This window comes from Anopheles cruzii, chromosome X, assembly GCF_943734635.1.
Source record: "Anopheles cruzii chromosome X, idAnoCruzAS_RS32_06, whole genome shotgun sequence".
NCBI classification, from domain to species: domain Eukaryota; kingdom Metazoa; phylum Arthropoda; class Insecta; order Diptera; family Culicidae; genus Anopheles; species Anopheles cruzii.
In genome coordinates, this window is record NC_069143.1 from 11038446 (window position 1) to 11053588 (window position 15143).

The 15143-nt window shown below is 46.0% G+C and overlaps 3 protein-coding genes across 3 annotated transcripts; 2 read left to right on the forward strand and 1 right to left on the reverse strand.

The window, feature by feature from the left end:
* Positions 1–1826: 1826 nt before the first annotated feature.
* On the forward strand, positions 1827–6671 carry LOC128277934 (IWS1-like protein). The gene is made up of 7 exons (XM_053016545.1): positions 1827–1950; positions 3443–3559; positions 3657–4798; positions 4951–5311; positions 5466–5755; positions 5826–5940; positions 6037–6671. The coding sequence occupies exons 2-7, from the start codon at positions 3488–3490 to the stop codon at positions 6160–6162; spliced, it is 2106 nt and encodes a 701-aa protein (XP_052872505.1). The 5' UTR covers positions 1827–1950; positions 3443–3487; the 3' UTR covers positions 6163–6671.
* Positions 6672–8192: 1521 nt separating this feature from the next.
* Positions 8193–11518, forward strand: LOC128269813 (filaggrin-like). Its single transcript, XM_053007220.1, has 3 exons — positions 8193–8766; positions 9067–9612; positions 9702–11518. Exons 1-3 carry the CDS (start codon positions 8330–8332, stop codon positions 11047–11049), a joined length of 2331 nt encoding a protein of 776 aa, XP_052863180.1. The 5' UTR covers positions 8193–8329; the 3' UTR covers positions 11050–11518.
* A 382-nt stretch (positions 11519–11900) lies between these two features.
* Positions 11901–12954, reverse strand: LOC128269824 (D-beta-hydroxybutyrate dehydrogenase, mitochondrial-like). Its single transcript, XM_053007231.1, has 2 exons — positions 12846–12954; positions 11901–12775 (listed from the first exon to the last, which is right to left on the reverse strand). Exons 1-2 carry the CDS (start codon positions 12952–12954, stop codon positions 11901–11903), a joined length of 984 nt encoding a protein of 327 aa, XP_052863191.1.
* Between the last annotated feature and the right edge of the window lie 2189 nt (positions 12955–15143).

Genomic DNA, 15143 nt, shown 5'->3' on the forward strand with positions numbered 1-15143 from the left:
TGTTTGGGATCCCCCCTTAATAAAGTGGCGAGGGGTTTCAAACATTGACCAGAACATTTCCCCTTCCCAAAAACTCCCACCTGCAGAATTTGGTTCGATTGGTTCGAAAACAACCCGAATTATGATGAATTTTATGTTACTATTATATGATTCAACAACATCGGCGAGCATACGTGGGGGTGACGTACTAATAGGTGACCGAAAGTTCGAGGTCGTCCCGAGCTTCACCTATCTAGGGTCAAAGGTTAGCACCAACAACGACATAACTGAGGAGATTCGCGCCAGGGTGCTAACAGCCAACAGGTCTTTCTACAGTCTGAGGAAATTATTCCGCTCACATCTCGTGTCGCGACGGTCGAAGCTGGGGGGTTTTACAGAACCTTCATAATCCCAGTACTCACATACGCATCTGAGACATGGACACTATCTAAAACTGACGAAACCCTCTTAGCCGCGTCCGAGAGGAAGATGCTCAGATTGATTTTTGGCCCCGTATGTGAGGAGGGACAATGGAGGAGCCGCTACAACATCGAGCTGTACGCAATGTACGACGGTCTCACTGTCGTGCAGCGTTTGCATCTCGCCAGGCTCCGCTGGGCTGGTCATGTCATGAGAATGGCGGACGACGAACCAGCCCGTAAAGTCCTCTTAGGCCGTCCAGAGAGACAGAGGGAGCGTGGTAGATGCTCAGATTGATTTTTGGCCCCGTGTGAGATGGAGAGATTGCGTCGACCGGGACGCGAGATCGGATGGTATACAGATGTGGTGGACGAAGGCTCTCGACCGTGAGCGGTGGAAAGATTCCTTAAAGCAGGCAAAGACCGCTCGACGGTTGTAGCCGGATAAGTAAGTAAGTAAGTTCGCGCAGGAAACAAGACCCTTCGCATAAATTGGAGCAAGTCTGCCAGTGATCACACCACGGCTTGTGTGTGTTGTGTCGGTATTCGAAACAACGGACCTAGTAGACATTGACAAAGAGCTGGATGACTTGGAATTGAATGAGGACGATGTGCGCAGCAACTGCCAGGGAAGATTGGTGATTGGTGAAGAACGCTACGCAAAATCTTCCACGGGTGTGGTTAATAGTCGCATGGTTGTCTTATCATTCTTGCATAGTGATCTTACCCTTTTGTATACACCAGACCGGTAGTTCAACGCGGAACGGGCTCTTTGAATAGAGGAAAATCGGAACAGCACAAACTGCTTCTGACACGAAACTCATCTATTTCGTCGGGTTCAAAAACATCGTCGATTGCCAGAGTGTTGTTGCTTCTCTGATGGGTCGTCAGATAGAATCCGAACCTTCAAGATAGATTGGATAAATTGTAATGTAATGCGTGCGTAGTTATAAGATTGTGAACTCGGCGATTGTACGTTCGTCGCTGGGTAACGAACTAATTTTGTATTTTAAAAAGAAATAAATAAATAAATGAATAAATAAAAACTAATTCTACTGGTATTTTTGCTATAATAGTTTTGAATATTTGGCATGAGCTATAATTTCCAACAAAGCTTTATAGCCATAAAATGAACTTTTTTGACAATCGTCGTTTGGTGATGGAACACCCTGTATATAAGTTCCGGTCTCTCAAATTCATTTGGAGATTGAACTCAATGAATGAATCACGAATCATTTTCTTAGCCTAGTGAAAACGCTAAAACGTATGCAGAGTATTCGAAACGAAACGGGTAGCTGCGTCTTGATTGGCTTAAGTCACTTCGTTATAGGGAATCAACTGCCTAATCTGTGTGATATTTTGTTACATAGAACCAATGATGTCAAGACACTTGGCATCACTGCCGCATTCCATTCCTGTCAGTCGCCCGATGTATTTCGAAATAGGCAGCCGAATTTTGTGTTTGATAATACATTTTCAATAATTGTTGGAGTTGTATTTTAGTCAACATTTCTATCAAACCGTGCAACGTGCAATTTATAATAAGTAATAGGTAAGCAAAGTAAACATGTAATAACAGAGGATTGTGGTATAAATGAAAGAATCCCGCTGTATTGATGCTTGCGAACCATTGCGGAAACCCATTTGGTTTGGCATGCTAAGAAAACCTTAAGCAAGAGGTGCGGCTAGAATAGTCTCGGATAATGGTAGGTCGACAAAGAATACAATCGTAAGGCGCGAGCAAAGCACGCAAGGCGGAGAACCGAAGAAAAACAAGAGTAGCAAAACGCAAGCTGAAAAGACCTGTAATATGGGTCTTTTCGACCTTGGTATCTTGAGTCGTAAACAAGGGTGCTATAGCAGACCGATACATTTTAGACGCCGAGAGTACGCTCGGTTAAAAGCAAAAAACAATATAAAGATTCATAACCGCAGCTACCTAATGGGATATCTAGCCATGATGAGCGTTAAAATGACCGCCAGAAGACCCAATTATTGTTAGAACAGACAACTTAATGTTTTGCACTCAAATTGATACACTGTCTCGAATCGAACTGACTTTGCTTACTGCGTAGTGTATCAAAGTGCCGGGCTCATCCCTTTGGCTGGTTACTGGTCAGATTTCCTACCTTGTCCTGGCAGCAGCTGAATTGTAAAATTGCCTTATGACTCTGTTCTTTCCCAAAAGCGTTTCTTTTTCTTGTGATCCCGCTTTTCCTTCTTTGCTGAGCTGCATCAACATGGGCGCAAACCTTTGAGTTGATGAACACTTTAAATTTGTGCTTTACGTTCGAAATATTAATCCTTCGCTCCTTTTTGTAATTGTACCAGGGCGGCAGAGTAGAGAATAACAATTGGTGCCTCGCCTTCCATTGAAACCATCAAATGAGCCATTCGAATCTAATCAATTGCAGTTTACTAGGCTGTTTAATAAGTTCGTATGGTCGATAAGAAAAACACATTTTTATGGTTTGAAATACATTTTATTGTTCAGTATGGCCTTCCTGAACATCAATACACTTGTTCCAAGGAGGCTCCAATTTATAAATCTCATCCCTGAAGTGAGAAATTGGAAGGGCTTCAAAAAACGCTTCCGCAGTTGTTATGACGTCATCATTTGATGAAAAACGTTTTTCACGAATGTTTTTTTTTGCTCTGAAAACAGATGAAAGTCGCTAGGGGCCAAATCTGGTGAATACGATGGATACTCTAACAATTCGAACTTTAATTCATGGATTTTGGATGCTCTTGTGACCTGGTGCATTCCCCCCTATCATAGAACACTTGCTATTATTTCTGTTTCTATTCTTGCTATTACATTTCTGAAATTTTTAGATGATTTCCGCGTATTACGTTTCCGATAGCAACAGTAACAGTGAAGGAACTGAAAATACAAAGATTCATCGCAAAATACTGCGACATAAATTTGACAAATTGAATTTTTCATCAACAAAATAAAACTCGAATCGACAACCATGATAGCGGCATTCGTCTTCGACTTGAACTCAACTTTTTCAACTTTTCTATCTTTCGTGCTATATCAGAATTTTGCTTAACATCTGTTACAAAAAAGCTGGAGAACTGGCACCATGGACGCAAATAGCGATGTACCATCAGAACATGCGAAGGAATCTCTCGATGAGCCCACCAAACCTGCTGAGGTAATGACACATTTTTTCTCAACATATTTATCTGATCTTATTCGTTATCAAGTAAAATAAATTAACTTAACACATTATTTACTTATTCATCCTGTAGGTATCTGCCGCTATCGAGCAAAATAATGATGCAAGCAAGGAGATATCCAAAGAGGTGGTAAATGAGTCAGAATTGATAAAAAATATCGAAGAACATAGGATGGAGGATAACTTGGAAGTCGGCACGAATCTGTTGCCCGATAATTCGAAAGATACAGAGAAACAGAACGATACTGAATCCGGGGAATCGAAAAGCATTGAAAAGGATTCACAGAATATTTTGCCAAGCCCCAATTCTCCTACAGCGAACGGGAACAAGCATGGTGTAAATCGTTCACGCAGTAATAGCAGCAACAGTAATGCCAGCAGTAGTCGCAGCAGCAATCATAATAATGGCGGCGACAACGAGTCACCGGCCAGCGAACTCGGTACGCATAAAAGCCGCAGTGTTTCTCGTCAAAGCCGTTCGGCATCGAGAAGTCAAAGCCGCTCTGTTAGTCGAGGTTCCGGCAGTTCCAGATCACGAAGCCGTAATTCGTCGGTGCATAGCCGTACCCGAAGTCATTCACGCAGTCGGTCCGGCTCGAGGTCGCATTCAGGATCACGCGTTCGATCCCGTTCCGGTTCTCGCTCGCGTTCCGGTTCCCGTTCTCGGTCGGGATCACGGTCCCGTTCTAATTCTCGCTCTCGGTCCCGTTCCCGTTCTCGCTCGGGATCACGGTCCCGTTCTAATTCTCGCTCTCGGTCCCGTTCGCGCTCTGGATCACGATCTCGCTCCAGTTCCCGTTCCGGTTCGAGGTCTCGCTCAAATTCTCGTTCCCTGTCCCATTCACGCTCAAAATCCGGCAGTCCAAGTCGCAGCCGTAGTGCGATTCGCAGCCGTGATGGCTCGCGGTCTGTCTCACGGTCGCGATCACGTTCGCGTAATAGCCGTTCCAAGAGCCCCTCGATGGTTGGCGAAGCAGACGAAAGTGTTGGGGGTGCCAGCAATGACCCCTCGAAACAAGGAAAACGTACCGTGGGTTCCGACGACGAAAACTACAACCGCGAAGAGGTGCTTGGTGATGATGAGCACACCAGCCAAAAGATTAACGACACGGAAGAAAGGAAAACAGAAAAAGATGGTAACGGTGGAGGTATGACAAATATTCTCGACTCAGATGACGAAGGCAAGGATGACAACGGCGGAAGAACGGGAGATGGGTAAGCACAACCTGTAATTCTTCTAATCCCTTGACTACTCATATTCTGTAGCCATTCTGTTGGTTAAGACGTTGCGAAAAGACCATCCCATTGAATATCCATACTGATGTCTATCTTTGTCCGTTCTTTTATGTGTATTCGCTATACTGCAGTGGACCATTCATGTATGATTTCGATATAATGCTGGCACGCAAAAAGGAAGAAAAGTCTCGGCGCCGTAAACGAAATGATATCGATTTGATTAACGACAATGATGATTTAATTGCACAACTGCTGCAACAGATGCGACAGGCAGCAGACAACGACCGACAGTTAAATAAGGATGGCAAACCGGCTACCAAGAAGATAGCTATTCTTAAGCACGTGATGTCCCAGTTGATCAAGAAGGATCTACAGCTAGCATTTCTTGAACACAACGTGTTGAACGTGCTCACCGATTGGCTGGCACCGTTGCCAAACAAAGCATTGCCTTGTCTCCAGATCCGAGAGAGCATACTGAAGCTGCTGTCAGACGTAAGTTGCAAAAAGACCGATGTACATTTTCGTTACTTAAGTGTGAATTTTTTATTATGAAGTATAACATAATGATGTTCATTTGTTTATTTCATTCAACTATTTAAAATTTGTTGTACCATTTACGTTATGTCTTCATTTTTTTTATGTAAAGTTTCCACCGATAGATAAGTCTTATTTAAAACAATCTGGTATCGGCAAAGCGGTCATGTATCTCTATAAGCATCCTAACGAAACAAAGCAGAATCGGGAACGGTCGGGCAGACTAATCAATGAGTGGGCTCGACCGATTTTCAATTTGTATACTGACTACAAAGCAATGTCTCGCGAGGAGCGACAAGAGTTCGACCTCCAGCAGATGCCACGTAAACGTAAGCACTCACCAGAACCGTCGGCATCATCCAGCAGTAGCCAAAAAGGATTGCCGTTCACTGAAGCAGATAAGTAAGCACCACGACGTCTGCGTTGTGTAGTGTTTCGAAATAGTTTTTATCATCAAAACATTTACTTACAGGGGAGCACTTCGACCTGGTGACAAGGGTTGGGTCCAACGGGCGCGCGTTCCTATGCCTTCCGATAAGGCCTACATTGTGCGTCCAAAATCAAACAATGACGGAAATTCGGACGTTGTGAGTAGCTTTGGCGATAGATCGCTTATCCCACCTCACGTGTCAATTGTATTTTGAATAATGTTTACCTTTTTCTCCCCCATTGTTGTCTCATAGATCCAACCTAAGAAGAAGTTGAATCGCTACGAAAGGCGCCTGAAGTCTTTTATTGACAAAAAGCGACTCGATTCGAGCCGTCGTGCGGTGGAGATCTCCATCGAAGGAAGAAAAATGGCTCTGTGAGCAATAACTATAAGTCTACCTCGGATGAGTTGCGGTTGCAGAATGGACACTTATAATAGTTAGCATCATCACCGACATCACCATCTAAGTATTAGGTGTGCGAATTGATTAGCTCGGTTTTTATTCGACATTTGTGGCTTAATTTGTTTCTATTTGGCAACGTCTCTTTTTTTCAATTCATGTGGAACCCATAAGACATTTTTCTAATCATTCCCACGGCACTCAGGCGATGGGAAACTTTCGTGTGGGTCACTTCTAACATTTCTGCAAGTTCCTTTTGCATCTGACATGCATTCCGATCGAGCAATGCGACCAATTGTAACATGTAGTGAGTAATGCAATCCTTTGTAAAACCAAACTAATTAATTTGCACACCTAATAACACAAATTTGTATTTTAAAACAATTCATCATCTTCTCTTATTTTGCGTATACCAGCCTTTTGAAGTACGCTGTGTTTAAGTGCGCGATTTCAAGCTATGTGTGCTCCAATTTCTTCCGCGCACCGACAGTAGCAAATAAAAATTGTAAAATATAAATAATATATAAGTATTTTATTATATTGCTACACTAGTACTCCGTATACTATTACTTACTACAATAGTATAAAATTTTACTATACCTAAGAAATCAGGCACTGTAACCACCGAGCGACCCTGGCCTGTGAAAACCCCTGGTCGAGTGCCTTCGTCTGCCAACTTGTTAAATCGACCGTTCTTGCATTGCTATCGATTCCGCTCCACCATCTCCCATACAAACGTAGCAACGTAAATTCAACATAATTCGGGGTGCTTTCGAGCAAATCGAACCAAATTCGGCAGGTGGGTGTTTTTGGAAAGGGGAAATATGTTTAAGACCCCTGCCCTCTTTACAAAGGTGGGCTCCCATTCAAAATCTTAAATCAGTTAAATCAGTTAAACTCGGATAGTTTTCAAGTAATTTGAGCCCAATTCAGCTGGTGCTAGTTTTGTCATGTATCCCACGGGAAGTGGAAAGGGACGGCGATCGGATACGTCACCGGAAAGCCCGATCGCCTGAAACGGAGGAGCAACGGGAAGCGGAAGAAAGCCGATCGAATACGATCCTCTGAAACGCCGGAAAATCAAGAAATGTGGGCAGCAGCAGAAAAGCAGATCTTGGAACTGCTTTGATGAATGTATTGGGTTGTTCAATAAGTTTTACGCTTCAATAACATAGCAACACAAATTAAAAAAACACACAAATAATAACATAGGGCGCTGCTGCTAACCTCAACTTATTTTGTTGTGTTGGTACACTCTTCATAGGAGTCGACTGACTGAAAGAGATTTAGTAGAAGCCCTAGGTCTGTCTCATTGGGCAGTGTAAGCAATATTTTGACTGAAGTGATAGGTTTCAGAAAGCTGTGTGCACCATGGGTTACAGAATAAAAACAATAAATAAAAAATGTTGTTTTTCCTTTCGAACCGCAAAACTTATTGAACAGCCTGCAAGCTTACGCCGCAAATCAGGTGACCAGACTTGCTATCCAGGGGTTTTAGGTCCGACCAGCTATTAAGTAGGCAAGATGCGGTGATGTGCGTATAGCGACTGTATGTGTGTGTGTGAAACTACGGGCCGTCGATCGATGGTTCTCTCACCTGGTTCTCTGCTGCTCTCTATCGCGCGCTTTTACCTCTGGCCATGAGCGGCATACCAGCTCGAACCAGATTTAAAGAGAGCGAGTCGTCAGTCCATTGAAAAAATTTTACGCTTTAGTACTTGGAAGGAAGTACGGACGCTTGATTGTCTAGCCTTGTGTTCCGCAACCGACGCGAGTGTTCCACAACGAGTATTTCATTCATTAACTCGATTCTACGAACCAGTAAAATTGTTTTGACGTTTGCGCCAGGCAATATGTGGACGCGCGATACAGTGACGGCGAGTCGAGTAAAAAGTATGGCGAGCGGCAAAAGTATGGCGCTCGCAGCGAGTGCATGGTGCTGGTTTTGAGTCGTGGTGCATGAGAGAACACGAGGGCGGACGCTAGCATTATCGGCCTGCAGATGGACAAACGCGAAAAGGCGGACGAGCACCCGGGCCAGGACCGTGTGTCGCGGTTTGTGGAGTTTTTCGAGCGTGTATCGCAGCCCGGGCTGAACGAGGTGAAGCGAAAATCCGACAAGAATCGGCGCAGAAAAACGGATGAAATGTCCGACGGCAGCAGCAGTAGCGACGGTTTGGTGCTAGCCGAGCGCAAACGGTCCGGCAAAAGGAAACACCGTAAGTTGCACAAAAAGCAAAAGAAGGCAAAAAAACACAAACGGCACAAACATCACCGTACGGACAATGAAAGCGAGGATAGCCAACGCAAGACGTTCGATTCAGAGAACAGCGAAGAGGAGGACAAAGATGCAAAAGAAGAAGAAGATGAAGCAGAAGGTGGCGCTTCAGTCGGTGGTCGGTCCTCAGCGAAGGATCTCGACAAACAACAGCCGTACCAACCTCGTTACGAATCGCCGAAGCGGGGTGGTAGAGAGCGCTTGCTAAAGGACGAGCGACAAGCAGCGTCACAATTGAGAGGCTGCGGCGAAGCAGACTACGCTGACCTGCAGCACAAAAGCTCCGAGTACGACGATTCGAAAAGGTATGCTCCAAAACTCGGGAATGAAATGAAACACAGAACACATTATCAACTCAACTGATCAACCCAACTAATCAACTATCTATCAACTGATAACATCAATGGAAAGGTTTGATGTGTGGCGCTTTAGCGAACAGGTTTAAATTCATAAAGCCATCGAGCATATTCATTAGATTATACCCCCACTATCCATATTAGATCAGGTTTGTTCAGAAGTTAATATTGTTCGTAAACCCCGTAAATGTCCATCAATCGAGACGGTTTGATTTATTTGACTCTGCACACACATCCGTACGTTTACAGTCGGTTTCAAGTGCACGGAAGCCAGAGGCGTGCCTATGACGAACGATTAACAGCCCGGGACGAGCATCGACGACAACCTCTGGATCGGCAATATTCCGGTTCCACGCGCTATTCCGCTCTCTCGCGGTATTCCGGTGAGGGTTCGCGCAAACCAAGTGAAGCTCGCGGAGGCCGGGAGGTATCGACGAAGGGTAGCAGTGATCACCAACGACGCCGGTCCACGCCCTCATCCCACAGCCCCGATGAACGGCGGGTCGATGCCGCAAGTTACTACCGTTGGCAGGACGAATCGGGACGCCATCCGTACCATTCCCGGCGTTTAGATCATCGGCGATCAAGGTCGGGTCTGCGGGATGAGCGTGACGAACGAGTTCAACGAGGGGCGGATCAGCGCCGTGAGCATGGATACTCACAGGAGCGTAGCGGACGTGGCCGCCCGGCGAAGGACGAACGCTTCGCACGGCAGGCAGCTTCGCGGTGGGATAGTCCGGGGGGTAAAGAGTACCGAGAACAGCGTAACAGTCCGGACTATGATGGATCAAACAGGTAAGGATTTGCTGATGGAGCCTTGAAGGAATTCGCTGTGGTGGGGTTTAATTAACTTCACGCCATTCAATCACTTAACGCCATTGCAGATACTACGGGAGCCAGAAGATGGAAGCGAGAATGAGCGGTAGAAAGCGTTTCGGCGGCGAGAGAGGACCAACCCGAGGCGAGTATCGGCACAAATCTCCAGAGTTTAGCCACTCTGCTCCCAACAGTTCGGCGGACATTCCGCGACGGTCCGCGAACGGCGACTACCGTCAGCGCTATTCGGGCGAGCGTTCCTGCAGCGGCATACGCAACCAAAGGGAGCCGCAAGAATCGACTGTGTCACGCACGGAAAATGGTCGGCCGCGGCACCGGTCTCCGCTATCGCAAAATGACGATCGGCGTTCCGACCGAAACGAGGCCGGGTACGAGTATCGCCGCAATTACGAGTCGTCCCAGCTACGTGGTGATCGTCCAAACTCCCCATACCGTGCTGGTCGCACGCAACAGCAACGCCGGTCACAGTCCGGTTCGCGGAGCAAGCGTGAAGAGCGCGGATCGCAACACGAGGCGGACCATCGACGAGCGGTGACCAATCGTTCGGGAATGCATCCCACGTCGCATGCTACCGATCGCAGACTGGAACGTTTGCCGAACAGTCCGGGGGAACGTTTGCAGCGGAAGGGTTCGCGTAGTCCCCCGCGTTCCTCCATGCACGACGTGAAGACCGAGGGTCATCCAATGGTTAAGATAGAAAAACGCAGTGGCAGTAGCGGCGGCCACGAAGAGCTTAAGAAAGAGCCCAACGTGGGGGAGCAGGAACAATCGAAAGCAGGCAAACTAGCGGTGGATCGCAAGGATAAGAATCAACAACAACGGTTTGGAAAAAATGGCGATAGTGAAGCGGAGGACGGAGAACCACCAGTTGTCGAGAAGCAGAAGCCAAACTTTGCGCTCTCCGGAAAGCTGACGGAGGAGACAAACAAGGTGAACGGGGTGGTCATCATGTACTCGGAACCGCCGGGGGCACGCAAACCAAAGCGCCGCTGGCGCCTCTACCCATTCAAGGGCGACCAGGCGTTACCGACGCTCTACATTCACCGCCAGAGTTGCTACTTGATCGGGCGAGACCGGAAGATTTGCGATCTGCCGATCGATCATCCATCCTGTTCGAAGCAACACGCAGTCATACAGTACCGGCTGGTGGCGAACGAGCGAGAGGACGGATCCACCGGCAAATGCGTCCGTCCGTACATCATAGACCTCGAGTCGGCCAATGGCACTTTTGTCAACTACAAGAAGATCGAACCGAAACGATACCTTCAGCTGTTCGAGAAGGACGTGCTCAAGTTTGGTTTCAGCTCGCGAGAGTACGTGCTGCTGGATGAGAACAGCAAAGAGCAGCAGCAGGAGAACGAGGAAGACGACGAGCGGCTAGACGCGATCACGTAAACGCGTTGCTAAACGGAATCGGTAGTGCCGGTGGTATCGAACACATCGTGCAAATGACTTCAACTTACCCCACCGCTTGCCATGTGGTGCGGTTACTGCGAGAAGATTTTTTCTCTTATCAGTTACACTTCTCACCTCAGCCTACACTAGTTGCAAGTAAATACAGCAGAACACGGTCAGGTGAATGAAAACATACCGAGGGAGATACATATTTTACAACACTCTAGCTAAGCGAATATAGAGATAAGAACGGAAAGGCGACGGAGAAAACTTGCTTCCTCTGTTTCCCATCAAACTGTACACATACAGGAGCATCGTCGTAGTACAGGAGCATCATGTAAACCCAGGCGTGCCCGCTTCGCAAAGTCGTGGGTTACGGATGTGCCATTTCTTGGTGATGTATTGCTCTCTCGGAACTGCAAACGAAGCGCCAAAACAAATTCAATTGTAACATACTAGGTATTAGGTATTATAGTAAAAATATATTTATGCGGTTGGTTCGTAGATTATTCATCTACGCTGCACCGATCTATCGGTTCCTAAGCAAAAGGCGCCAGTTCGAACACAGTGCATCAACTTGAGTGCAATCAAATTAAGTTGGTAATAGTACGTATCTGTCCGCTCTAACAGATACCAATTATTTGGTAGTAGCTCCAATCGCTACGAATGTGTACCGAAGATTCAAATGTTTATCATAGTGTAGCCAGCTGCGTGAAGTCTTGGGGAGTGAAAGAAAGCAGATAATCAAGGGACGTACGACGATCAATTATCCAGGCATTTATGTGCCACCCTTATATGATTCATTTCCTAACGCCACCCAGCCGTTTCTCTTCACCAACGGATTCGAACCACTAGTAGCCGGGAGGTAACTTTGTAGGGTAAGAGTGATCACCAACGAAGGTCCACGCCTTCGTCCCACAGCCCTGTTGATCGGCGGTTTGATTGTGCAAGTTATTATCATTGGCACGACGAATCGCATTCCCGGCGTGTGGATCATCGGCCGGGTCCGCGGGATGAGCGAGGCGATCCGGTTCAACGAGGGGCGGATCACCGCCGTGGACAGGAGCGTGATTTTCACCATTATACTCAGGCATAGCTAGAAAACGGCGGATTAGTTTGTCGCGCACAAAGCGCGGTGTGAAAGCGAATGCGGTGTAGTATGCCCAGTAGCGCCACGATTCGCACTTGTAGATCGCTTTCGGGTGCTTATCGAACAGCGCGCCATGGATGGATTCCAGCAGTGGATCGTCAGCCGGAAACGGTTCGATCGGGCGGCGTCTACACAGTGGCAGCAAGTAATCGCGGAACCGACCGAAATAGGTCTCATAAAAAAGCTGTTGCCCGGGCTTCATGTTAGACCACATGTCGTCGAAAAAATGCGCTTGACGGGCACAGATGTTCGAGTGAAGCAGGAACGAGCCGGGCACAAGCTCGACCACCGGCGTACGATGGGGTGCCAGTTCGAGTCTCACAGCGGTACACCAGGCGTGTAGGCCTGCTTTTGTGGCTGAGTAAACGCTCAACCCGGGAAGCGGTTGCTGACCGCAATGACTGGTGACGAATACCAGCCGGCCGCGGTCTTTTCTCAAAATGTCCAACAGTGATAAGGTAAACATCAACGGTCCGTTCAAGTTTACAGAAACCTGCTCCGAGATGAGGGTCGTCGTCTGCCACTCTGCTTCGCCGAAACACATCACGGCGCTGTTGTTCACGATCGCGTACAGTTCTGCAAAAAGCCAATGTGACGATATTAAGTAAGCATTTTGGACACAAGACGGTTCCCACTGTGCACTTACGACAGCCACGGAGCTCTGTTTCGAACAGGTTTTGCACGGCGTCCTGCGTTTTATAGATGCTTAACTTATCGATCAGGTTCAGTGCAAGTGGAATGAGGCGACCCCCCATAGCGGCCATTTCCGTGAGCTTCCTACGGCCCTCCGAATTTACGTTGAGGAATGTCGCAATCACGGCTTTATGTGAACAGTTTATATGGCGATTTTCAAAAACGGATGCAACGAATAACTCCACGTCTGTTGGTAACTTCACAAAATACACTCACAGCTTGTTTGATGTTGTAGCATGCTATTTATTGGTCTGGTGTGAACTGGCAGAACAGAGTTACGCACAAGTTTTTATTAAGGCCAATGCATGAATACTATTTTCCATTAGTCTTTCGTTTCAACATTTCAACGGACAACATTTTCAATGTGCTACAAGTGGCTGTGGTTTATCCGCAAATTATTGCCCAGTACCAAACCAATTTGTCGGTTCCTATGCGAAAGACGTCAACTGGAATGTTAGAAACGTTTGGGTTACTGATAATACGGCTCTGTTCGATTTAAAATATTAAACAAAATACTGCGGGCTGCAAATACTTGGGGCAGCGCACAAGTTTCGAGTGCGAACATATTGTAAGGGTCTTTCGGCAATATTTTATCGAGACAAGACGGCAATATTTAACATAGATGATTTTTTTTGGTAGGTCTCTCGGGAAAATATGTATACTTCCGATATGAAGTCTTTGGCCAGCGGCCGAACGAAAGCGAATTTTTTTTCTCGACTTCGATAACTGTTCCGAACAGTTCGCTTGAACCGAACATGCACACCTAATTAAGCTGCCCTGTCTTTTTCGTATCCTACACAATCGTTGTCAAGTAATATATAATTATGTATTTTAGTGTTTTCTAAACAACAAGCGGTAAGGTAGACAGTGTTTTTATAACGATAACTTTTCTTTTATTGCGTCCTCTCAATGATGTACCTTCCGTAACTGAAACACATATAATAGCCGAACGCATTTTTCCGCAACAACGACAAAAGATCGTTGTTATCATGCCGTAGCATGCGATGCTTCAGAAGTAGTCTCAACGAAACCGACCTGGTATCCGGCAGTACTCAGTATGTATGTTTAAACATACAAATTTCACCCTTTAACGTATTGGAAATTTACTCATTATTACTGTATGCTGTTATCGAACAGAATAGGTTTGATGTCATTTTCAAAACCTTCAGCTAACATTTTGTGCAATTTATTTACTTTAGTTTCTTCAAGTTTGGACGAACGAACTGTGTAGATCTCGGCTCTCTGCTCTTTTCATCTTATCTAACAACTGCAAACTGCGTGTAATATTTCCTTGGTATAATATGCTTTCGTTTATACTAGTACCGATCTAATGCATTTGTAATAACAGCTATGGGGTTTATGTTGTTTTTTTCGTACTCGTCTCATGCGTCTACTACGCGAAGCGACCTTTCAAATTGCATTGCTTTTTTGGTGATATCGATCAGTGTTATACATTCACGTTGAATATTTGCTCAGCATGATGAGTGAGCTCTCGTCGTAGTGTTACCCGCCAATAATTCGCCAATATCGAATAATAAGCTTGTCTAGGCCGAACATACGTGGGTAGGATGAAACGTTTCGGACAATAACAGAGCAGCACTAGTGAAGGAATCAAAAATGTTTTTTATTTGTTCATCTTCTGAAAGTTACTTGCCTAAGTTTCAACCATATTGGAGTAAGCCAAGAGAACAGCACCCACCGTAGTCGCCAGATTTAACCCCCCGCGACTTGTTCCTGTTCGCTAAGTAGAAAAAAAAAACGATTTTCGACGACCGAGGAAGCAATCGCCTTCGTAAACGACCATTTTGAGTGCCAGGTGGCGGGTTATTTTTTGGCGAGGTTGGAGAGGTGGGACTATCGCTGGACGCGGTGTATAGAGATGTATGGAGAGTATATAGAGGTGAAATATAATAATATCAACACAAAATGCCTTGTGTATGTGTTTTGTCCGAAAACGGTCATCCCATCCGCGTATGTAGAAACGGGAGAAGATAGTTGCGGCAGAAGGATCGCACACATTGGGTGAAAATGTGCAGCAATCGAGATACTAGCAGCGAACAAACCGCCAGCGTTCCGCTGGGATCGTTGCCACGTTCATAAGTGCCATAGTTGAAAATGCTTGAAAACGTTTCACTTCGTCTGAAGTGCGTACGTGTACGTAGTGTGCGGATTCTCTTCACTATTCCTCCCCGGGAGATTGAGTGATTCCCAAAAAAAAAAAGAAAACACTTTGATCATAAGATGCATCTAA